General features: G+C 31.3%; 4 protein-coding genes and 1 non-coding gene across 5 annotated transcripts; 1 reads left to right on the top strand and 4 right to left on the bottom strand.

The window, feature by feature from the left end:
* Positions 1-11,078: 11,078 nt before the first annotated feature.
* Positions 11,079-12,392, bottom strand: LOC137829420 (auxin-responsive protein SAUR40). Its single transcript, XM_090305109.1, has one exon. The coding sequence runs from the start codon at positions 11,705-11,707 to the stop codon at positions 11,300-11,302; it is 408 nt and encodes a 135-aa protein (XP_090161235.1). The 5' UTR covers positions 11,708-12,392; the 3' UTR covers positions 11,079-11,299.
* Positions 12,393-13,848: 1,456 nt separating this feature from the next.
* On the bottom strand, positions 13,849-13,930 carry TRNAL-AAG (transfer RNA leucine (anticodon AAG)). The gene has a single exon. It is a non-coding gene; the product is annotated as a tRNA-Leu (tRNA).
* Positions 13,931-15,012: 1,082 nt separating this feature from the next.
* Positions 15,013-15,556, bottom strand: LOC137830252 (auxin-induced protein X15). Its single transcript, XM_068637453.2, has one exon. The coding sequence runs from the start codon at positions 15,481-15,483 to the stop codon at positions 15,163-15,165; it is 321 nt and encodes a 106-aa protein (XP_068493554.1). The 5' UTR covers positions 15,484-15,556; the 3' UTR covers positions 15,013-15,162.
* A 5,976-nt stretch (positions 15,557-21,532) lies between these two features.
* Positions 21,533-22,292, bottom strand: LOC137830254 (acylphosphatase family). Its single transcript, XM_068637455.1, has 2 exons — positions 22,131-22,292; positions 21,533-22,054 (listed from the first exon to the last, which is right to left on the bottom strand). Exons 1-2 carry the CDS (start codon positions 22,290-22,292, stop codon positions 21,788-21,790), a joined length of 429 nt encoding a protein of 142 aa, XP_068493556.1. The 3' UTR covers positions 21,533-21,787.
* Positions 22,293-22,403: 111 nt separating this feature from the next.
* On the top strand, positions 22,404-22,876 carry LOC137829419 (uncharacterized). The gene has a single exon (XM_068636221.2). It carries the CDS (start codon positions 22,404-22,406, stop codon positions 22,764-22,766), a length of 363 nt encoding a protein of 120 aa, XP_068492322.1. The 3' UTR covers positions 22,767-22,876.
* Positions 22,877-25,080: the final 2,204 nt, after the last annotated feature.

The raw sequence follows: 25,080 nt of genomic DNA, 5'->3' as shown, positions 1-25,080 counted from the left end.
AGTAATGATATGTTTTTTCTTGTGGGAAGGTACTTTTTAAAGTAGAATGTTCCTTTTTTTTATAAATAGTTGGAGATTTCATATCGACTAGAAAAGAAGACATTTAATTGTATATGGTGCAAACATCAATCTTATGAGCCGGTTTTATGAGGTTGAGTTAAACTTAAAGTCCACTTCATAATATGGTATCAGAACCATTTCGATCTTATCCTAAGGAGTGTTTTGTTGGCTTATCAGGCCACCCCTATCGGGCCGTTATCGGACGACCCATAATATGTTATCCCACACAATGTTGGAGATCTCACATCGATTAAAGATGAATAAATTTCAAAGTATATATTATATATAAAATTAATACAATTGATAATAATCTTTATATAAATAAAGTGAAGCAAGTTTTGTATCTCTATTCTATCTGATCATCTAAAATCTTCTCTAGTTCTTGAGATTGATAAGGGATTGCCAGATCTCCCTTTTGTGTGAATCTAAATTCTTCTCCAGCTTGCTCCAAGAAGCATCGTACAAAAGCTCAAATCACAGCCACAACAAAGCAAAAGAAAAATTCTAGGCAAAAACAAAAAAGTATCGTACAAAAACTCAAATCACAGCCACAACGCCATGGTCAGCGCTTTACGTTTTTCTTCACCTTAGTTGCAATGACAGCAAAATAAGCTTCCCTAACATCGTCTGGCACCACACATGTGGCTAAGTGGGGGCCTTTTTGTGAACAAAGGGGAAGGACCCTTTTCTGTCTTCCCAACAAAACTCCAAAGCATCATCTTCAAGTTTTTTTATACAGCGGGAATTAATGAGTAATTGAAAGCTTACAGATTTGAGCTTGAGGACTCACATGCTGAGTTTGGCTATTTATACAGTCTGAACACCCTCATTACAGATGAAAATTTTGGATTGTATAGGTAAGAAGACCACTACCATGTGTGTGTATCCCTTGCAGATACATTATATGAGTTTGACAGGGTTAATTATTGATTCCCATAACCACCTTTTAGGGCCAAGAATTTGTTGTCCTTATGTCTTACTATGAATATATGATTGTGTATGCAATCCGGCAATGTGAATGGTTTTCTTCTGGTAAAGTGAAGGTTTCTAACACAAACAACTTTTGGCCATAACAATATTTATTCTTTCATCATTCTTATATGCATATGGACTCTTCTACTGTTTTTCAATGCAAGATTTTCATTGATTGAGCTTAATATTTACGGAACAGAAAGAGTCTATGCATATTTTTGGACCTTTATTGCAGGCTTTGTGCTTATAAAATGTGCATAAAGGCTTAATATTGATGTCATGGACTGTCGGTGTGCACACACTAAAATTTTAAGTGTTGTATATTTTCTTTTACATTTACACAAACTTTTCCATAAATATTTTTAATATAAAAAAATTAAATAAGTTGAGAGATTGTTTAATATATCTTATTAAATAACTAGCTGAAATATATGAATTTTCGTGTTTATATCTCTGCATTTTTTTATTACGATACTTTGTTTTAATGAGTTAAAATAATATTTATATTAATTGTAAAATTAATAATTTTTTTACATAGTGTGTTATTTTTTATATTTGGTATACGTAATTTATAAATTGAATAAAAATAATGTTGGATAAATAATATAAATTACAAGTGAAAGAAATGTAACTGTATTGCAGAGTATTATTTCTAGTAAATGAGTAATTTTTTTTATAATTTTAAAATATAATTAAGATAAAATAATAATACATGATAATAAGAATATAAGATATGTACGAAACATAAAAGAAATCTGTATTATATAATTCACCACTATGATGACCGTTGTGTCTACCTCTCATTATGAAAAAATTGTAATTGTTTGTAATTATTTCTATTTTTAATGTTTTAAATCTTACCACTATCATAATTATTGTCTTAAGTATCACACCATAGTCCATATTATCATCATAATTTTCACTATCATTTGGGGTAATGGGGGAAGGTGACCTAAGATATCAAAATTACTTCCAAAAAATCTATTATCCCAATTTTTTTTAATACCTTTAAATTTTACTAAATCTATTTTATGGTATCGAAAAAGAAAAAAGAATAGGTTACCTTAACTAATTCCTTCGTTTCCTATCAAAATCATATTACAATGATGACATATTTCATTAACTACTTCCAAAATTTTTAGTACCCTTTAAATTTTACAAATCTATAATTTTTTACAGTTTAAGATTAAGATGTGTAATGAATTAAGCTTGGAAAGTGATTTGGATTGTTGTTATAAGTGAGATTTGGAAACATAGGAATAATATTATTTTTAAAGGTAGTGTGGTTGATGTTTTATAAATGTTCACTCTTTGTTCAGTTAAAAAGTTTGGTTTTGGATTTCTTCCAAGTCGTACTCAATTTTTTTCTTTTATTCTAATTGGTGTCTTGATTCTTTGATTTGTATGATGTTGGTTAATTGATGTATTACGTTGTTGATTAGTCCTTTAATTGTTTTTTTTTTTTGGAGTTGGCAGGTGTTTTTGTTAGTTGTTTGTAGGAGGTTAAAGGTTGGTTTAGGGGAGGCTAAAAAAGTTACTTTTTTGTATAAGGGTTATACCAGTGTGACATAAATAATGAAATTCACAAAAACCAAAATTTTATGAAAATTGATAATAAGACTTGATTTATATATCAAATCTCAAATAAAGGAGGAGTGATTGATCATATAGAGATTTTCTTTTTAACTCAACTAAAAGTTTGGTCTTGGTTAACTTCTAAGTGTGATTATACTTGTTTTTCTTATTCTGATTGATGTCTTGATCCGAGAACTTGCTTGTTTATTATCAAGAACAATTGTTAGTTTGAGTATGTGGTATTGTAGTGTTTCTTATAGTAGTTTTTTAGTGGGTTTTGAGGTATTCTTTTTGTTTAGAGTTTTATGTACAAGGGTTGAATCACCCCAAAAGTGATTTTTATTTATTTATTGTTTCTTGTTGATGAAAAATAAAATCAAATCTCAAATAAGAAATTATGATTCACTCTATAAATTTAATATAAAACAACTACAACTCTAAATATAGCAAAATAAATAAGTTAAATGATCAATTATTAGGTACAAATTTCTAAATATAATTTGATAGAGACCTGTGTTATTTTTATGAAAACCAAACACTAGATCATCATCATCATCATCATCATCATCATCATCATCATCATCATCATCATCATCATCATCATCATCATCATCATCATCATCATCATCATCATCATCATCATCATCATCATCATCATCATCATCATCATCATCATCATCATCATCATCATCATCATCATCATCATCATCATCATCATCATCATCATCATCATCATCATCATCATCATCATCATCATCATCATCATCATCATCATCATCATCATCATCATCATCATCATCATCATCATCATCATCATCATCATCATCATCATCATCATCATCATCATCATCATCATCATCATCATCATCATCATCATCATCATCATCATCATCATCATCATCATCATCATCATCATCATCATCATCATCATCATCATCATCATCATCATCATCATCATCATCATCATCATCATCATCATCATCATCATCATCATCATCATCATCATCATCATCATCATCATCATCATCATCATCATCATCATCATCATCATCATCATCATCATCATCATCATCATCATCATCATCATCATCATCATCATCATCATCATCATCATCATCATCATCATCATCATCATCATCATCATCATCATCATCATCATCATCATCATCATCATCATCATCATCATCATCATCATCATCATCATCATCATCATCATCATCATCATCATCATCATCATCATCATCATCATCATCATCATCATCATCATCATCATCATCATCATCATCATCATCATCATCATCATCATCATCATCATCATCATCATCATCATCATCATCATCATCATCATCATCATCATCATCATCATCATCATCATCATCATCATCATCATCATCATCATCATCATCATCATCATCATCATCATCATCATCATCATCATCATCATCATCATCATCATCATCATCATCATCATCATCATCATCATCATCATCATCATCATCATCATCATCATCATCATCATCATCATCATCATCATCATCATCATCATCATCATCATCATCATCATCATCATCATCATCATCATCATCATCATCATCATCATCATCATCATCATCATCATCATCATCATCATCATCATCATCATCATCATCATCATCATCATCATCATCATCATCATCATCATCATCATCATCATCATCATCATCATCATCATCATCATCATCATCATCATCATCATCATCATCATCATCATCATCATCATCATCATCATCATCATCATCATCATCATCATCATCATCATCATCATCATCATCATCATCATCATCATCATCATCATCATCATCATCATCATCATCATCATCATCATCATCATCATCATCATCATCATCATCATCATCATCATCATCATCATCATCATCATCATCATCATCATCATCATCATCATCATCATCATCATCATCATCATCATCATCATCATCATCATCATCATCATCATCATCATCATCATCATCATCATCATCATCATCATCATCATCATCATCATCATCATCATCATCATCATCATCATCATCATCATCATCATCATCATCATCATCATCATCATCATCATCATCATCATCATCATCATCATCATCATCATCATCATCATCATCATCATCATCATCATCATCATCATCATCATCATCATCATCATCATCATCATCATCATCATCATCATCATCATCATCATCATCATCATCATCATCATCATCATCATCATCATCATCATCATCATCATCATCATCATCATCATCATCATCATCATCATCATCATCATCATCATCATCATCATCATCATCATCATCATCATCATCATCATCATCATCATCATCATCATCATCATCATCATCATCATCATCATCATCATCATCATCATCATCATCATCATCATCATCATCATCATCATCATCATCATCATCATCATCATCATCATCATCATCATCATCATCATCATCATCATCATCATCATCATCATCATCATCATCATCATCATCATCATCATCATCATCATCATCATCATCATCATCATCATCATCATCATCATCATCATCATCATCATCATCATCATCATCATCATCATCATCATCATCATCATCATCATCATCATCATCATCATCATCATCATCATCATCATCATCATCATCATCATCATCATCATCATCATCATCATCATCATCATCATCATCATCATCATCATCATCATCATCATCATCATCATCATCATCATCATCATCATCATCATCATCATCATCATCATCATCATCATCATCATCATCATCATCATCATCATCATCATCATCATCATCATCATCATCATCATCATAATATATATTAATATAAAATAAAATTATTAGTGTTACTTTTACAATAAATCATTATTAATAATAAATAAATTATTAATATTATTATTATCATAATTATTAAATATAATATTTTTTATTTTTAATATTTATCGATAGAAAAACACAGATTCATCAATAAATATGTTTATTCATTGGTAATTAAAAAATTATTGATAAACACAAACTTGTAAATAATTTTTCGTCAATAAATTAATAATTTCTCATAGTAAATGAGAATTCATACTTCTACAGAGTTTTATCATTCATCAATGGAGTTCCTTTCATTCACTCTTTTTTTAGTTTCATCAACATCCTATTAATCGTCTAACGTACATAGATAGAAAAAAAAAAGGTAGAATAATTTTGTTAGATGAAAGAGAGAAGAATTGTTAAAAAAAAACTAAAAGAAAGTAAGAAAGAATAGAATGAATCATATTTTACCTTTTTAGGTCCTTTTAATGAACACAATTCCTTATTTAGTTTGATTTTTTTTGTATTTCTTTACTATTTATTTATTTCCTCTCAACAACAAAACATACCATTGTCGATATTGGAAGGTACTTAAGTTGGAGAAACAATGTGAGTTAATGCAGGGTTTTCCAGTAGGCACTCTGCGTCTGTACTCGGTACGTTGTGTTTCCGAGGGGCTCATCGCTGCACTGTTTTTGGTGCCTTTCTCCAATGCTCCAAGTGTCGGCAAAATGTATGTTTATTCAAGTTTTCATCAATTTTTTTCTTCACTACTCATTCAATGCATATTAATTAAGTGTTTTTTTTGTTAATATTCACTGCATGGTATAAATATTTCATGTAAACAGTCACGATCATCATACTCGTGAATTTTCAGAATCTGATGCTGATAAATGCTATGATCAAGTTAGTCTATAGAAGACCTTCTTTTCACTTCATGAATTAGTTTCCTAATTGAATTAAACCTAAATTTAAACTTTGATGGGTACATCCTAATAGTATATTTGATGGGTCTAATTATACGTTATTAAGTGAATATTACTTTATTTAGTGTATTTTTTTATAAGAGTTGAATCACTTGTTTCATATTTATTTATTATTGTTGATATAAGTAAATGATATTACATTATGTATAAATAGTTTTGTGAAATTCACATTTAATTTGTTTGGTTTTGCATATATTTAGAATGAGTAATCTTTTAGTATTAACGGCTTATATACTAATATTTATATACTAATATGACAAATGGTATAAAGAAATAAATCTCACACTTTGAAAACTAAGCTAATTATTATTGTCCAAATAACACGTTAAAAAATGTTATAATATATTTTTATAGATTTAAATCTTTACAAGAGGGATCCATTATTCATTCAAAGAGCATTTACGACTATGCAATAGTATTATAATTTCACTCATTCAATCTTTATTACGGATCAATTAGTAGATTCTATAGATAATTTATTTTGTTGAGAATTGAAGACTTTTGACTTTTAGAATAACTTTTGAATCAAACTTTTATCAGTTTTTTTTAATAAAAAAAATATTGACGAAGAATGAATATAATAAAAAAATATTTTAAGTATACTTCAATCCTTAAAAAAATGTTAATGAGTCACCATTCATAAAAAAAACGCTACCTTTTTTATATATACTTCTTACAATATACCTATGTAAAAAGACTACACACATCTCCAAGATCTAACAAAAGGAGCTAATGATTAATATAGAGCTTATGTTGTGAGGGTGTTGTTGTTTTTATATATGTGCAAGAAAATATTGCTTGCTTTCTTGAATAATTTTGATCATTTTACCTCTATTGATATTGTAAATATTGTGGTTGGTCAATTTCTTGTGTCAATATTTTTGGAAAACAATTCTAAGTTAGTACATTGTATAGTATTTTGATACAGGTTGTCGGAAGGCTCATGATATTATGGATTCGATTTTGGAGGACCTTATGTAAGAATCTTTTGTCTTTGTGGACTATGTGAGTGAGTTTTTTCAAAAGAGTTGGAGTGTCCGTTAAATTCTTTATTGATTTATTTTATTACTTGCTGATATAAAAAAAAGGAGCTATCAAACTTTTATCAAATTAAAAGTTATAGATGAAAATTAGGGTATAATTTTTTTTCGCTTAACAATGTAATAGTTTAAATAGTATGTTCAACTATAACTTTATTCACTAAATTTATGACACCATTCTTTATTTTGAAAATAAAATGAACTTAGGTTTCAAAACAAAGGTAATGTTAATCTCAATCATGTGAAAATGGTCAAAACTCAATTTTCAAGCAACACGATGACATCTTCATCTGACACGACTTAAGGATTATATTTTAAATTTAATTTATGATTCAAAAATGTTTTTCTTCATTGTGACTTTCAAAAAGGTGCATATGATTCCACCACTAGGTTTACATCTTGATTGGTGCTTGGATATTATGCAATAAAAGCATTTGTGTCTCACATTAAAAGAAAAAGACTTCATGGAGGAGCAAAACTAATGTGCAAAGGATTATGTATGGTTTTGTGTTGTGTTCATGGTATTCTAAAAGGTGGTGTACTTTTTGTAAAGGGGTTTTAAAATATTTTTGGAGGTTAGTGTTTGGTGGTTTGTTTATGTATTTCGGTGTTTGATGTGTTGTTATTTTCTAAGTGTTGTCGAGGAAGAACTTCTTTTGTTGGTTTTGGGGTAAGGAATAACTAATAATTTTTTTTGGAAGTTTGGAATGGATTGATGTGTGATGTCCTATAATATCTTTCTTCTTGATTTTTGTATAAGGGTTGAGTCACCTCTTAATGATCTATATTTATTTATTATTTATTGTTGAAAAAATATATTTACATTGTGATTTATTCTTTTTCCTTTTAAATGAGTTAATGTATTTATTTTCCCATTAAATTTGTGATGACAATGTTACTATACATAATTATTGTTATTTTTTATGTACACATTGTAATTGAAATGAAAGGTATCCTTACCTTATCCACGTTTTGATTTACTTAAATTTTTGGAGATGGAATCACGTTTGATATTAAAGTAATGCCGAGTACAAAATTTATTTTATTTTTTTGCCAATAAAAAAAACCAAACATTTTTTTTCTTTGTACAATTTTTTTTATATGCAATTCACGAGTGAACATGTGTTTCCCTGATTAAATACAACGAGTAACCGCAGCAATTTTAAACATATCCTTACCTTATCAAACTAAAGACTATCACTTCAATAAATTATTAATATAATTATAACTTGAATATTAGTAAGATCAGTGATATTGTCAAACCAATTTTGTAATAATACATTTTTAATTAATTATTAATAAAAAAATCATCTGAAAAAAAAATATTTTTTCTTATACTGCAATTCTTAATTGCAATAAATGGCGATAAATTGAGTAAAGAATACAATAAATATTTTAACTAAATTAGTTATAATTAGAAATTAGCTAACTACAATATTTTGTCCTCTTCCATTCTTAGGTCGATTTTGGTTCTTCTATTTCTTTATCGTCATGTTAAAAGAATATGCAATTTTGATCTAGTGTAATTTAGACAGAATCGTAATTGAATTCAATTGGACCAAAAATAAAATAAATAATGCATATGTAAGGATTATAGTCAAATTAGGAATTTATGTTAAATCAAGGGACTATTATTGCAAAAGAAAAATAAAGAAAAATAGTAGATATGTAACCTTAGAAATTAAAACTTCAATCCGATTTTCAATGATAGAAATTTGGGAAAATTAATAACAAATTAACAGTATTAGGGCAAGGTACCTTACGGCATCTTTGGGGCACTGTGCTGTGCATTCTCCGACAATCTACCATCTTCTGCAATTTCTTAGGCCGACAAGGGACTGCAAGACCTCGTTACTGTCTGAGTGCAACAAAATCACTCAAGCTCAAATGGTAATCTCATGGTAAACAATTATAAATACGTAGTTATATTAAAAACTTGAATAAAAAAGAGTTTAACCATTCATAAATTTTCTATTTTGACTCCAATTTGCTCATTCAATTTTTTGTTTCTCAACTGTTGATTGCAACAACTAAATATCCTTCCCTGACATGATCATTTTTTTTTTCTTCATAGAATCGTCACCTACTGAACTTGCAACCCTCTGAATTCAAAAGCTAGGGGAGTCTACCTGCAAGGTTATTTATGGCGAGAACGACACGCATTCATAATTTCCTGAGTGTAGATGGTGAACAACTTGCTAGTGGGGTGTTATCAGACATTGTATCCTTCTCATTATTTGATGAGTTAAAATCTTAAAGCATGCATATGCTGATAACAGTTAAAATCCCAAAAGGGAGAGAAAGCGTTGCTGTGAGATGTGTTTCTTGACTTGTAATTATCATATTGTTCATTCATTGGAATACATGTTTTTACTATTATCTTTTAGTAATAATTATATCATGTCAGCGAATTGCAGTGTGAATGCAGAAAAACCCTTTCATTGTACGTATGTGCAGTAGGGTCGTAGGGGCCTGGGACAAGTGAGTGCAATAATGCATAAACTACATGGATCCTTGGAAGAGTACAAACGTAAAAGTCCTCCTTCCTTGAGCATTTTTAAGAAATCAATAATAAATAAACAGTAGAAAAGAATGCGTTGATAAGGTGGGAGAAGACCTGCATATTGCTAATGATTTCTCTTCTGCATAATTTGTTCTCTGATATCTGAATAGCAAAGGTTTGAGCTCATTTATGCATAATTTTATAGTATTACGGCGATGAACAAAATGCTGCAAAAAATACTTGAATTAATGCATAGAATAAGGTCTAACATTGGATACTGATATATACTTCCCATATATTACCATGCTTAAATAAAGATATCAACATCTTATAGCCAAATATGAGGCATAAAAACATTGCAGAAAATTGAAACATAAAATCATTCTATCTTTATAAATCAAAATTTAAAAAAGAGAACGATATCACAGAAAAATGTTCTTAAGTTTGGTGTGTAAAATCTTGGTTATATATTTATTACGATATACGAATTTTTATATATATCTATATAATATTATGACATCAGACCTTGCCGATAAAAAAAGATATCAGATCCCCATATGAATACTTGCAAGTGAGGTCAGATTTGGTGATATTAAAATCTCAATTGTTAGATTTTGATTGTACAACATATATGGTGGTAGCCAAATAGCACTGACTACGAATCTCGACTGCATTAAATCGGAGTTATTTATAGATTTTTCTCCTCTCTTACTTTCTTCTGTCCTTCAGGGCTTGTAAGGAAGGATAGGAGCTTTTCCTCTGTCTAAAGTCAGATTCTTCTGTAGGTTACACTAATAGTCTCAAGAAAAAATGCAGCAGCGAATTAACTTTTTTTCTTACCTTATGTCATCTGCCATCACTGTTGCTGCTGTAGTGGTCCATGTGATCTATTGAAGCCAAAATTCAGGGACTTTTTATAGATCTTGGATTTGCTTTATTTTCCTTTTTATAAATTATATTTTGTTATGAATCAAAGTTAAGACCGGAGTTATGTATACAAACCCTAAATAGTTATTTCAATGAATTATATTTATTAATCAAACTTTGGTGATGATTTTTTTAAGAATAATGTTACTGCAACTTACAATTCAAATAGGAAGAAATTAAAAGGGTTGTAGTTGTTGCACCAAGCTAAATCAAAAAGAAGTTTGACCCTCAACTGATTGGTGCAGTGAAGTCATGCTTATATGGAGCCATTAGCAATTTGACACTACTGAATTATTAGTAGCCTACCTCCGCAGTCTCAAGCAAGACGGCTGATTTGAATCGAATTATTAAAGTAATAAATTCTACAAATTTGTTCAACTTCACGAGTCAATTGCAGGAGATAGTGCTACAGTCACTCATTTGAATTGAATCTGGTAATTTGCTTTCATCTCCCACACTTTCATCCCTTCGTTCTTCTAGAATCTTCTGTAGTTCTTGAGGGAGGCAGGGAATTTCCAAAACCCCCTTTTGCTGGAAACCATACTCTTCTCTAGCACGCTCCAGCAGTTCCAAAAATGCAGGGTTAGACAAATAGTGCAACTCCACAACAAACCGTTTGGTTTCTTCACCCTTGTTAGCAACAACCACAAAGTGTCCTTCCGAAACGTCATCTGGCACTTGTGCTGATGCATGCAGTGGATCTTCGTTGATAATCTGTGTTAGTGATCTCCTTATTGGTGCTAAGACTTCTGAGAGACCATCGTGAATCTTGCTAAAGAAAGACAAAAGCATCATGAACTTTGTAATATAATGTATATATCTTAATTAATTAAAATCTTGATAATGGTTGGAAAAGGTTCTTTTGATAGATGAGGTTGCAGTTTCATGATTATGGAGTGTGGATATTTATAATGAGATGAGAAGGAGGATGAGATGAAGAAGCAATACGTAAAAATTCTTGAGAGTTACTACTGTGGGAGCCTTTTGCTTATTGGTGCAAAACATGCACACTTAATGCAACGTTTTGACGGTCTTTTTCAACCTTCTGGACTCACATATAGACAATTGGCGTGTATTTCTTACGCGGTGTCTCCGTGAGTATCACCCGTGCAATATTCGTGTAAATTGAGTAGCACTGTGATTTCTTTTCTTATAAGCCTTGGCATCTTGTATTTGTGCCCTTCTTTTGTTTTATATTTTTCTGCATGATTAGGTGATACTGGAAACTATCCTTTTCAGATGTATTGATATGTTTGCACATCATCGAAGGAAAATAAATGGGACTCTTTTCATGATAGCTACCATTACCCCCAAAAACTTACCTCTAATTTAACACCTTCTGGCAAGTGGCACCACTATTGGTGTTTCATTTCGTCATCAACATCTCTTAGCGATTTTCCTGGTCCAGAATGTGGATGACCCTTGAATAATACCTTCGCAATCAAGGATTTTGAGAATCTTTATTAGAGTCTCCACTCGATTATTATGTATTTCTTCATCATGGACAACAAAAACGCTATGATACAATGAATTACAACGAAAGTTTTAGGATCAGACCAAATCCTAATATCACTATATTTCGGTATATTTCTTTGCCAATGAAAGAAAAAACATATATTTCTTTGCCAATGAAAGAAAAAACATAACTGGAAACTTGATTTATGAAATCTCAACATTGGATTTAGTCTAAACCATGATTTTAAAACGCATCACAATTATAATCACACTGTAAAGAATCACTGCTCATTTCAATCCTTTTTCAGCTGCTGCAATTTCAGCTGCATCAACAACTATTTTCTCACAAATTTTCACAATAAACTACAACCACAATTTATATTGAGGTTGCAGATTATTGCAGGAATAAGTAGAATTGGATTTTGAGGCAAGAACACGCAATATATCTCCATGATTGGGTGTCTAAGCCAGGTAGGACTGGGAGGCATTCCACATGTCATTTAATGCAACCTTTGGCTCATTCAGTTCTTGCATTTGTTGGATCTTTAACGGTTACTGTTGGCGAGTCAATGATATATGTAATGATTTTGAGAAGGTCAAGATTATAAATGCAACAGACAAAATTTTGTATGTAGCAGTTAGGTGTGTTATTGATAGCGTGATTTATAAACTCTCTCACCCTTAGAAAATCCTAGGGCTTTTTCAAAAATTAGAGTTTAATTTTGAATCTAGAAACTCTTTCTCTATCTCTCTCTCTCCTCCTCTCACTTTCTTCCTTGTGTTTAAACTTACTCAATCATTGACCCAAAAACAATTGTTCAAAACTATTAAATTTGTCTGTTTTCATAAGAACTTCCTCACTCTTATTAGATGGAACTAATTGTTCAAAACTAGTCTTTTATGTACAATAGAATACAAAATAATGCCTGTTTTCTGTTTCTTAAAAGACTGACAGATAAATGAAAGAAATTGAGAGAAAAGATCATTACAAAAATAAGTTGTTGCTTAAGCACATAAATTCCATCTTGAAGAACCCAAAGCGTAGTGTCCACGGATTTGGGTGCGGCCATCTTTTTGTTTTTTTATTTATTTATTTGGCTTTGTACATGGATTTTTAACACCTCTAATATCTTCACATTCAATGTTTGTTTTTTTTTGAAAAAAAATAATATTTCTCAATCCTTTTATCAGTCAAGACAATTTTATTACGAATATCAGCATTGTATGGTTACCATTTTAGCACACTTATTATATTCCCAGCTATTACTTTTTATTTCTATTTTTTTTTATAAAAAAATCTCTCTCATTCTCTTTATCAGTCAAAATAATTTTATTAAGAATATCAGCATTTTATGGTAACCATTTTTATTATATTCCCAACTTTCCCATCCTAAATGAACTCAATTACAATCAGTAACTTCTAATTTTGAAATATTTAAAAAATAGAATATTTTTAGTAAAGATTAAAAATAAAAAAAGACTGTTGAGAGTGGGATTTGAAACCCACGCCCTTTCGGACCAGAACCTTAATCTGGCGCCTTAGACCAACTCGGCCATCTCAACTCATGAGAATTTTCCACATATAAATGAATAAAATAAAGAATGAACTGTGTAATTAGAAGGGGAAAAAATTGAATCTTTTGGTTGAGAAATTTTGAAATTCTACTATGACTATAAGCTAGGAAAGTTTAGCACTGTTTCAAAAGAAAATGAAATGTTTGTAGAAGATGGTATGCATATAGTGAAGGTGTGTAGGGTGGTGGTGATCAATCGCTAATTCTAGAGGAAGAGCTAAATTATTACTGATATATTAGAGAAGGAAGCAGCATCAGAAATCATAAAAGAAGAAAGACTACGAATATTAGGGTGGGGACTATGTACAGTACTAGTGGTCTGGCGTTTGGCTTTGTAAGGGTACAGAATTGCCCCCTATATTCATTTGTTTAAATTTTCCTCAATTGGAAAAAGTACCAACTTCCCAAAATGATAAAAAAAACCCGGATGAATCAGGTTATTTTTACTCCACTAGGTCATGATTTGTTGAAATTTTATGCTGATGCTGCTAGAGGTTCACCTGATTGGGGGAAGTGTGTCAGCAGAAATGCTGGTATATGTTAGGCTTATGAAGCTGAAATCCAGGTTCTTCTTTTTTTGTGATTTTGAGCTTAACATATTTAAATAGGATATGATTCTTCTCAACTGCAAAGTTCACAAGTAATAATAATTTGTATGAAAGTATGAACTCATGTCTTCAAAGATCAAAATCTGGCTGAGAAGAGAATCAGAAGCTATGGTGCCACAAAGTTATATGTACTTCTGTTCTCAAGTTACTTTCATAAGATTTTTTTTTCTTCACAGTTACTCTACAAATACTGTACAGGATATAATCTCTCCGACAAAATGTACAGTTGGATTTTTTTGTCTTTTAACCCTAAAGTAATATACTAACTTGGAAAATTAATTTAAACCATCTATAAGTGAAAGCTTGGATGATAAAATCAAATGTTTTGGACTGATGCGTCAATCTTGGTAATTGTGTTTCCCTTATATGTTCTTTCTTTTTCCTCTTGAACGAGTTTGGGTATTTCTCGTTCACAACTTAGTAATTGACTTGGCAAAATAAAAAGTTTTAAAGCCACCCAAAATAGTTGTAATTTAATATATTCTTCTGTTATTTTTTCATTGAAAGAACACGATCATGTTTGGAGATACAGAAAGCAACTCGTAATTAGATTTTGTTCCTAACACTTGTTCTCTACAATGGAAGATAACAATCGATTCATTCCTATCTTTGGCTATGCTTTTGGGGCTTCTAGAATCTTCTGTAACTCCTGAGGTCGACAAGGGAGAGCAAGAGCTCCTTGGTGTCGGAAACCATACTCTTCTTGAGCTTGGTCCAACAATCCCAAGAAGGCAGGATCAGACAAGTAATCTAACCCAACAATAAACCTTTTTGTTTCCTTACCCTTCATTGCAAGAACAGCAAAATAACCTTCCATAACATCATATGGTGCCTCAGTTGGGGCACCATCTTCACTGAAGTTGCTGAATGCAGGCCTTCTAGCTACAAGCAGTGAAAGACCCTTTTCTATCCTCCCAACAAAATACCTAAGCATCTCGATTTGTTTTCTTCTGATGAAAAATAGTGAATTAAAGAGTTAGAAGTTTTAGAACTTGGTGTTGTATTCAGAGTTTGTCTATTTATGCTAAAGAGCAAACGCGGAATTTCTTGACTCTATAGGTTACATACAGTGGATGACGTGTTTCCATGCATTGCATTTATTGGTAATTTGCCATTATTTGAGGGATCCTCTTATCTTTGAGGGAGGGCCTAGCTAGAATTTGTTGTCCCCTTATTCTTATAATGTATATGTTCAACTACTACAATCTAAGAGTTTGATTTTTTTAGGCTAAAGTGAATGTTTCAAACGGAATTCAAATTTTAAAAGTAAAATGTTGAAATGGAAACAACTTGATTTAGTCAATACAATTTTAAAATTACATCATTTAAGTAAAAAAAATTGTTTTTTTCTTGTTATAATTTGGTAGATTACTATGAACCTATCAACATTAGGTTGTGATATAGGTTTTTAGTTGTAACTCTGAGTCGATACCCTTGAGATTTAATTTGGTACTATGAGAAATTGCGTTATATGCATGTTAATGAATTGAATCTTTGATGTTGATTTGCAAATGAATTTTAAAATCATCTGGAGTAATTAGTTTTTTTTATCAGTAAAAAAAATAATTAATAGAGGTATTTTAGGGATACCTCAATCCTTATACAAGAAATCAAAAAGCACCACTACACCTAAAACATCCTTTGAAAACTAAGCTTGAACTGCGAACTACCCAACATAGAGTTGCAAGACAATTGCATCTACCTTCGCACCCTAGTTACAAAACACTTTGAAGGGTCCGTTCCCAATCCGTCCCCTGACCTGCACGCAACGACCTGCTTTCGTCACGGGAGCAGCTCGAGCAGTCCACCGACATTCGACGGGTTCGGGACTGGACTACATCACCTCAATCTAAAGAGATCGTGCTCTTCCGACCCTACCTTTGTTTTGTCACTCACATATCTAACCTTTATTAATTTTGATAGACCTCATATAGACAACTGATCAGAGACACCAATCGGAGTAAGAAAAACATGTTAATCGTACCTTCACAGTTACCTATGACCAAACATTCAGTTGTTCCATCGTGAAGATTTCAAGATGGTCTACATTTTCATTTCTAAACATCTTCTTATTCTTTTGTTTCCATAGTTCTCCTATTATGCTATACACACATAACCATATTTGATTGACAGATTCACTTTCCTCAATCATCCTAAACTGTGAGAAATGCATTTTTGGCTCATGATGAATCGTCGATGCCAAACCCACCCACTCATAGCATTTTGACCAAACCAACCAAGCTACCCTACAGATACAAAAAAGATGTGACGTTGTTTCCGCTCCCTCCCCACACATATACAAATGCTACTCTCCAAAGTTATCCCCCCATTCACCAGATTTACTTTAGATACTATTTTATCCTCCAGCACCCGCCATGCTGTCAAATGAGCTGATGGTTGGGCCTTAATCCTCCAAAACCCTTCATACATAGTGACTCCTTCCCTCTGTTCTACACCTTTTAGAATATTATACACAAATTTGACTGTAAACTTTGTCGTATTTCTTTCCACACCCACTGATAAGTGTCTAATTTCAGTAATATTTCATATTAAAATATAGGCACTTATGAGGATTTATTGCTAATTTACATATAAAATAATCCCTAATTTATGAATTTATACCTTTTTATATTTGTTATGATTTTTATTTGAATAAGAGTATTTTATTCCCAAATTTGGTGTTAATTGCATAATTCTAAGGAAGATTGGAGATTTGGATTTAAGATGAATGATTTGAGCTAAAAAGATAAAGATAGAAGGTCATAGAATGGAAAAAGATGCAAAGAAAGATTGAGCTTTTTTTTATGTTTTATCATTTAGCCCATTAGCGCGACATAGGAAGCAACCTAACCCTAGAAAACTAGGATAAATAGAGGGCTAGAGGCTCAATTGTAGTGTGCCAGATTGAGAGGAAAACACCATAGAGTGAATTGTAACCCAATTGGGAGAATGGAAGGTGCTAGAAGTATGTGTGGCTAATTCTATCATTTGGGATTGAGAGTAATCTGCTCAAACTCTTATGTATTGAGGTGATATTTTATATATTAATATTCAGTTCTTGATTGATTGTTGGTATTGTTGTTTTACTTTTAACTTTCCGTGACAAATTGAGAATCTTAAACCTGACCGAGAGGTATTTTTAGGGTTCAGATCTAAACATCAATACTTAGCATATTTGAGTGCTAGAGATAGACTTGAAATGTTAATTGTCATTAACTTCTAAGTGTGATTTCTAAGTTGTTTTTATAAGTATGCGAGATATCGATATTTAGGAAACATTCTTAAGAATTTTATATGCGAGAGATCGATATAAATGAATTTTCTACGTGCATCAATTTCAATCGAAGAACTTAATATTAACATGCTAATCAAAATACATGAGAGTGAAAAGAGATGAAAACTAATCCCTATTTTTCCAATTGAAGCAACTAATTCTTTGTTTGTTTTCTTATTGATCAGTGTCAACATCATCACTTCAAACTCTTTTTATTGTTCTGTTGTTATATTTAGTGGATATTGTACTCGATAATTCATTGTTCCTTGTGGGATCGATATCCGTCCTTAGGGACAATTATTACTTTTGACAAACACGGTGCACTTGCCGTAAAAAGTCATCACCCACATATTCTCATTTTCCACATTGATATTCTTGCTTCCCATTAGTATTATCAGTTCTTGCTCCTAATGCTTTTTCCAATCAAACAGACTCCTCATCCTATCTTCCATACCTACTCAAGATTGTTGATCCACTCTCTTCCTTGCCACAACTTGTCTTCCTTGCCAAAACAAATAGAAAAAAAGTCTCGGAAACTTATCTTTTAGAATCTCATTACCCAGCCATTTATCCTCCCACAAAATTATCTCTCTCCCATTCTCGACCTCCCTAAAAAAGTTATCCTCAAAATTTCTTTTCCAACCCTCAAACCTCCAGATTTCCTTCAAATCTCTCCACCACAAGGAGTTTGACCTACTAATCCTTTAAGTCCTTAGGTTTCTCCAACCTCCGTACTTTGATTCCAACACCTTTATCCACAAACCTTTTTTGTCGGTGCCCAACCATCATATCCACTTTCCTAAAAGAGAAACATTGAACTTACTTATCTCTAACATTCCTAGCCCTCCCATCTCCTTTGATTCACAAACTTTTTTCCACGAAACCCACACTACCTTCCTTCCTTCTGAGCCTCATCCCCATAAGAAGTTCCTCTGTAATCTCTCTAACTACTTGGCCACCATGACTGACATTTTTATATAACAACAAATAGAATAAGGTTAAAGAATATAACACTGACTTAATCAGGCACAAGCAGTCCACCATATAGATAAACTTGTCTTTAATGGAGTAATTAATTTAATTTGTTGCTATTGAAACAAATCAAAACAAATACAAAGTCTTTTATACAAATTCACAAAGCTGTAGCAAGTACTCTTGAATTATTTTTCTTTTTGGCTTAGGGGTTGAATTAGCTTAATAGATGGGAAACTGAAATTAATTTAGAGTTTCAGTAGTAGAAGAGACAACACTGATGTGTATATATGTATGTTTAATTTTGAACTTATCTAGACTAAAGGTTAAGGTTCACAAGACTTATCTTAGTAGTGTAGTAGGAGAACCATTTGCTTTTGGGAACTTTTAACATTCTTGAAATATTTACATTTCTCCAGAACTTTACCCAAATGAATAAACTCTAAAAAATTATGGATATGAATAAATTGCTTGTTAAAAATAATATTTTTTAAAAATGTATTTTTTAAGACTTTAACTAAAACAATTAACTCAAGGTGTGTTTTTCATACTATATTCTATTTCGAATGATCATGAAAAGTGAGTGGGGAAAGTTGTGAGATGAAATGAAAGAGGATGGACATGAGACTTAGAGTGGAGAAGAAGTAGATTTGAGTGGGAGAAAGCACCAGAAGTGTTAATCAATAACTTAAACAATGTTAATTTTAAGAGGGATATGACTGTTTGGACCAATTATAACGCATGACTTCTACAATGTCAACAACAGAAATTTTTAGAGTTGGAGTCCGTTTTTAATAACATTGGGCTGTAGCCACAAAGTAGTGAAGGAAGTCATATTGCAAAGCAGTTTCATCATCATATCAACAGGAAGGGCAAAGAGAAAAGTTTAGTAATTGTGAGAAGTAAAGAGTATGCAGACAATGACTAATAGGTGGGGGATGACATCTTTGTATGTCATTGATGGATCTGTCAATGGTAAAAAAATGATTTTAAATATGCCAGAGCATACCTTTTTTGGAAACTTTTTATAGGATGAATAGTCCAATCATTCAAGTTTCTTTATTAAGATAAAGTTTATTGTCCCAATTTCACTAACCAATTTACGTTTTTATCACAATTCTTATAAGTCCTTATTGTAATATTTATATTATTCTAGGTGATATAGGATTTTTTTTATAATGTCGGTAGATATGCTTTGAAATTTTTTTTTTAAGACTTTGAAGCATGAAATACTCATTTTATTTATTTTATTTATAAAAAAACTCAAAAATTTGATGATTTTTTACTATAAGTGCACATAATTTGTCATTATAAGTGTATATCAATCTTACAAGGACCATTGTCCCTAAGAACGGATATCGATTCCAAAAAGAACAATTGAATTATCAAATACAATATTCGTTAAATATAAAACATAATAATAAAAAGTTAATTTGAAAATTATTATATTGACAAAAATTAATAAGAAAACAAATCAAATCCATTTTTTTCACATTACGATGTTTAACATTATGTTTTTTTATTGAAATTGATGTCCATATAAAAGTCATTTATATCGATTTCTCACATATAAAATTATTAAGAATGTTTTCTAAATATTGATTTCTTGCATATTTATTAAAACAACTTATAATCACACTCAAACGTTAATAACAATTAACATTTCAAGTTTAATAAATAATTATAGAGATTTTATTTTTAATAAAATTTTTTGTCATTTACAAAATTATCACCGTACACATAATTATTAAAAAAATTATAATAATAACAAAAGGGAAGAATGTTATTTATCATTATTCACATACTTATTTAAATAATTATTTTTTGATTAATTATTCCTCTATATAAATATTTTTTTAAAATAATTATTACGTCTATGAATTTATAATTATTGAAGTTATTTTTATTTTTAAATTTTTTTCTTTCCCCTTTTAAAACAATTCTTAAAATATTAAGAAAGCAACGTCAAAATTCGGTTCTCGAAAGCCAAAATCCAACATGTTTTCAAGACAGAATTCCAACACTTTCTTCCCTCAACGAGAACCATTGCGCAAATTCAAAAATTCAAACTTGCACAAGAAAGTTTACCTATGTAAATAATGTGTAGAATGTGCTACCATGGAAAAATAAAAAGAATGGTGCTATTTCAATGAAATTTTCTTCAAATAAGTATTAGAGATGCTCATATAAATAGAAGTTTGGTTTCAAAACATTAGGACTAATTAATTAGTATAGCATCTTAATGTAAATTAAAAACTTATCCACATCAGACAGTTAAATGCCGATGACCATACTAAACTACCCATTTGGTTTACAGCCCTCAGAGACCACACATAATAACGCAAACTTACAGCCAGTTTAGGAGTTCAAAGGGAACAAAACATCATCACTCTCCTACCTTTTTATGTCCCATAATGTCTACCTTTTGAACGAAATTTGAGAAAAGCACACAAGCTAATGAAACCATATGAATGGAATGATAAACAAAACTATACAACATGCCACCAACCACACTGGAAAATACCTAGCCAATTCTTTATATCTCCGTTGAAAGATATTATATTAACATGACACATTTCTAAAGATAAACTAATTTTAACTTAAAAAAAATATTTCATTCATTCTTCTATAAATACTTGTCGAGAAGTTTATTAACTTTCTTTCTATTTTCGTATCCTACAATGAAACAAGCTCAAAGTATAGTACCTTCACACCTGCAACTTAAGGAACTAATGCATTAACCAAGCCCATAATTACGATTATTAACTTAATCATTGGAAGGAAACTACAGAGAGTTACTAAATTAGAGCCTGAATACTAAAATTGCATCCTGCGAGCAATTACCACGAGACTAAAACCTAAATTTACTTATTCTTCTCCATACACAATCTATACACCACCACAGCGTAAAACAAGATAGGTGCACAGAGATTCACTACCTCTAGGTCGGTGGCAGGAGGGAAATTACCGAATTGATTCGAATGATCGAAGATCAAACCGTTGCTTTGCGGTGAAATCCGGTACCAGGGTCATCATCGGAGGGAAAAACCTGAAACCCCGTGACAAGCGCATCGGGAGGGCCACGTCGACACCTCTGTTCCATTTCTTGCACCGCATCAAGACTCCCGGAGAAGAGAGCCTCCACAGAGCCGTCCTTCCGGTTGCGCACCCACCCCTTCAACCCTAACTGCGTGGCATTCTCAATCGTCCAGTTCCGGTAAAACACTCCCTGAACCCTCCCCTTTATCACCACTCTCTCCTGCACCCAATCTAAATCACAATCGCACCACAGATAGTAAAGAACAATACGTAAGATTGAGTTCGTCTCGACGCACCGTTTTGGTAGAAGAGGGTCCTTGAGGTGTGGTCATCGCGGAGATAGAATGCCTGAGAGGAGAACGGAAATTGAAGATTCTAGAAGCGTTGTTTCTAGGATACGCGATGAGCGTGAATCGTGGCGGAAAAAGCGTAATAGTAGCTGGTGCCATTGCTCCCATTAGTATTGCCTTATTGCCACATTCGTGTGGGGTTAAAAACAGAGTTTCTAGATTTTGTATTGGGCCGGGTGAGAAAGGCCCAAGTTATATTTGGGAGCCCAAAGCGTTGGGATGGTGACGGTGATGAGGTATGTGCTAAGGGTTTGGGTGTCGGCAAAGCACATGACGGCGATGGTGGTGGAAGGAAACAACGGGAGGGAGGTGGCGAGTGCGTCGACTGTGGAGCACGCGCTGAGAAGTGCGTTCGAGTGGGGGAAGGGGTGTGACGCGAGGGCGGCGGCGTCCGTCGGGGAGGTGTTGGCGATGCGGCTGAGATCGGAGGCGCCGGAGGTTGCAGTGGGAGGTGGGGTCCACTTTAGCGTTGAGAGGGAGATCAAGAAGAAGAGTGTGGACAACGGAGATAAGGTGTGGACCGTGGTTAACGCTTTGAGGAACAGAGGCGTCAAGGTTTTCGTCACCGATGATCGCAGTTAAGGTTCGCATTGCCCCAAACAGTAAAAAATAGAATGCCATTTCTGTTTATGAATATTTTTTTAAAATTAATAAATTATTCCTCATTAATAAGTTTCTAATTTTTCAAGAAATCTATTTAGTATGATTGATTAATATATATATTGGAAACAATTCAGTAATAACAGATATTTAGCATTTAAGTAAGAGTATGCATACATTACAGAAAGTTAAAAAAGAGTTAGGAAAATGATCTTTGATAATCTTTTATTTGATGAGAAGGATTTAGAAATAAATATATATAATAAAGAATAAATTTATTTTTAAATGATATGAAAAATATTAAAATAATAATATTAAAAATTGTATAAAAATTGAATTGTAAATATATCATTACAAGTAAAGTTATTAACATATGCAATATTCAATTTCATTTTCAAGTGCATCTATGCAAAGTTCGTTCATTAGTAATGTTGATGGAAGTTGTGTTCGAGCAAAAAATAATTAGTACAGATTGGTTTGCAATACATATTTCATAATTGAAAAGCGAAATTTTTTTAGTTGAATTACGATGTAAAATAATGTCATTATAATTGGAACCGAAAAGCATGAATAACACAGAACAAATTATACAAGATATTGCTTGTCATCATATACTTTTAAATGTATAAGGATAATATGATATTGCCTTGTTTGAAATTGATATTGAGAAAAGTATACAGACTTAATAATGAAGAGATGTGAACGAATAAAATAAGTGGAACATAAATTATACATCTACAATGTTATAATAGGAAAAAAGGTTTTAATTAAATGTCATAATATAGAGTATAATTACTATTCAAAAGCTTGATTTTTCAATTGTACTCAGAAAATTTGATTTGGTGGTTGAAAATTGAAGAGTGAAAATTTTAGCTTAATCAACACCGTCATTGTCAACATTGGTCATTTTTTTTTTCTTTTCATCATGGATAATAGGACTCTTTGAAGCTTTATTATATCATGGGTGAAATGAATAATATGTAAATATAGTATATGTGAACTATTAAAAATATCTTTCTTCAGAAATTCTGAATTCAGTTCTCTTTGTGGTTTGTTTTCATGTCTAATAACATCTACACGATAATAAAACTTGTTTGGATCAAAATGATTTGAAGGAATAAAAAAGAAAAGAGTGGAAAAATAAGGTTAGAATATAAATGTTACTTTAAAAAAACGTACCAATAAAAGGTTTATTAAAAAATATCCTCAAAAAGAACAAAATAAAGCAATGGGATAATTTCATTAGAAGGTTTAATAGCGGTCTATGTTATGGCCCAACAAGAGGTATGAGATTATGATTAGACTTTTACTTCTGCACCCACCATTTTTGAAACTGCACCCCGACAATTGAGTGAAATAATCGAATTGTTTTGTTTGCTTCTTCCTTATTGCACCCTACCATCGTCCTCATCACCAAAACTGTATCATCACTGTTGCAGAAAAAGAAAAAAAATAGAATGTTGTAGTTATAAGAAAAAAAGAAGAAGAACAACAAAAAAATATCTCATTATTGAAAGTCACTACTTGGTTATATGTACGAGAGTTTCCTCATTAAATAAGATTAGAAAATTATCAATCTTTCTTTATCTTATGTTATCTATAAAAGGAACCTAAATTCTAATATACGCATTGCATTTTAGTATTTCGTTGAGAGTTAAACATTTATAAATTTGTTTCTAAATTAATATTTAATTAATTATAAATTTTTAGCTAATTTAACTAATATAATAACTAAATATATTTTTTTCTAAAATTTATTTCTATTTGTGATTTTCTTGTAGAAATATTTTTACATTAGACTATAAATTAAGTTAATTAAATTTTGAGCAAAAACTTTGTTAGTTTGGTCACGTGTGAATTGTGAGCCAAATGAGTTAATTTAAATTTTATTGATGAAAAAAGAGCAGTATTATTTTAAGATATTTAAAAAAATAATTATATGTTCCTTAAACCAAAGGTAAAATCCAAATGATTTTTTTTTTTCCATGAGTATCTCTTTAAAAACAATTTTATTAAAGACAGTGAAACAAATGTGGACTTTTCATTCAGCAGATTTTTAAATTTTGTTGTAAGATTTATAATATTAACATGATGGGTAAACAAGTTGTATAATGATAATTTAAATCGTTATAAGAAAATAAATATCGAGCCTAAATATAGGCCTAGGCAATTACCAACTTGCAAAATATGCAAATTATTTCTACACCCAACCTTTTTTTAACCTGCACCTAGATATTCTTAAATTTCCAAAAATACCCTTAATTCTGGAAATTAAAATTAAAATTAAAAATAATGC

This window comes from Phaseolus vulgaris, chromosome 7 (genome assembly GCF_051622355.1).
Source record: "Phaseolus vulgaris cultivar YP4 chromosome 7, ASM5162235v1, whole genome shotgun sequence".
Lineage (NCBI taxonomy): Eukaryota > Viridiplantae > Streptophyta > Magnoliopsida > Fabales > Fabaceae > Phaseolus > Phaseolus vulgaris.
Note: the sequence above shows the minus strand (reverse complement) of the source record. Positions and strands in the feature narration are given on the sequence as shown.

Bases quoted from the DNA above. Each gene is read 5' to 3' on its own strand.
- LOC137830254 (XM_068637455.1), bottom strand. From the start codon at position 22,292: ATGGGAGCAATGGCACCAGCTACTATTACGCTTTTTCCGCCACGATTC. The intron at 22,055-22,130 runs GTGCGTCGAGAC...GATTGGGTGCAG, and splicing joins GACCCTCTTCTACCAAAACG to GAGAGAGTGGTGATAAAGGG.
- LOC137829420 (XM_090305109.1), bottom strand. From the start codon at position 11,707: ATGATGCTTTTGTCTTTCTTTAGCAAGATTCACGATGGTCTCTCAGAA.
- LOC137829419 (XM_068636221.2), top strand. From the start codon at position 22,404: ATGGTGACGGTGATGAGGTATGTGCTAAGGGTTTGGGTGTCGGCAAAG.
- LOC137830252 (XM_068637453.2), bottom strand. From the start codon at position 15,483: ATGCTTAGGTATTTTGTTGGGAGGATAGAAAAGGGTCTTTCACTGCTT.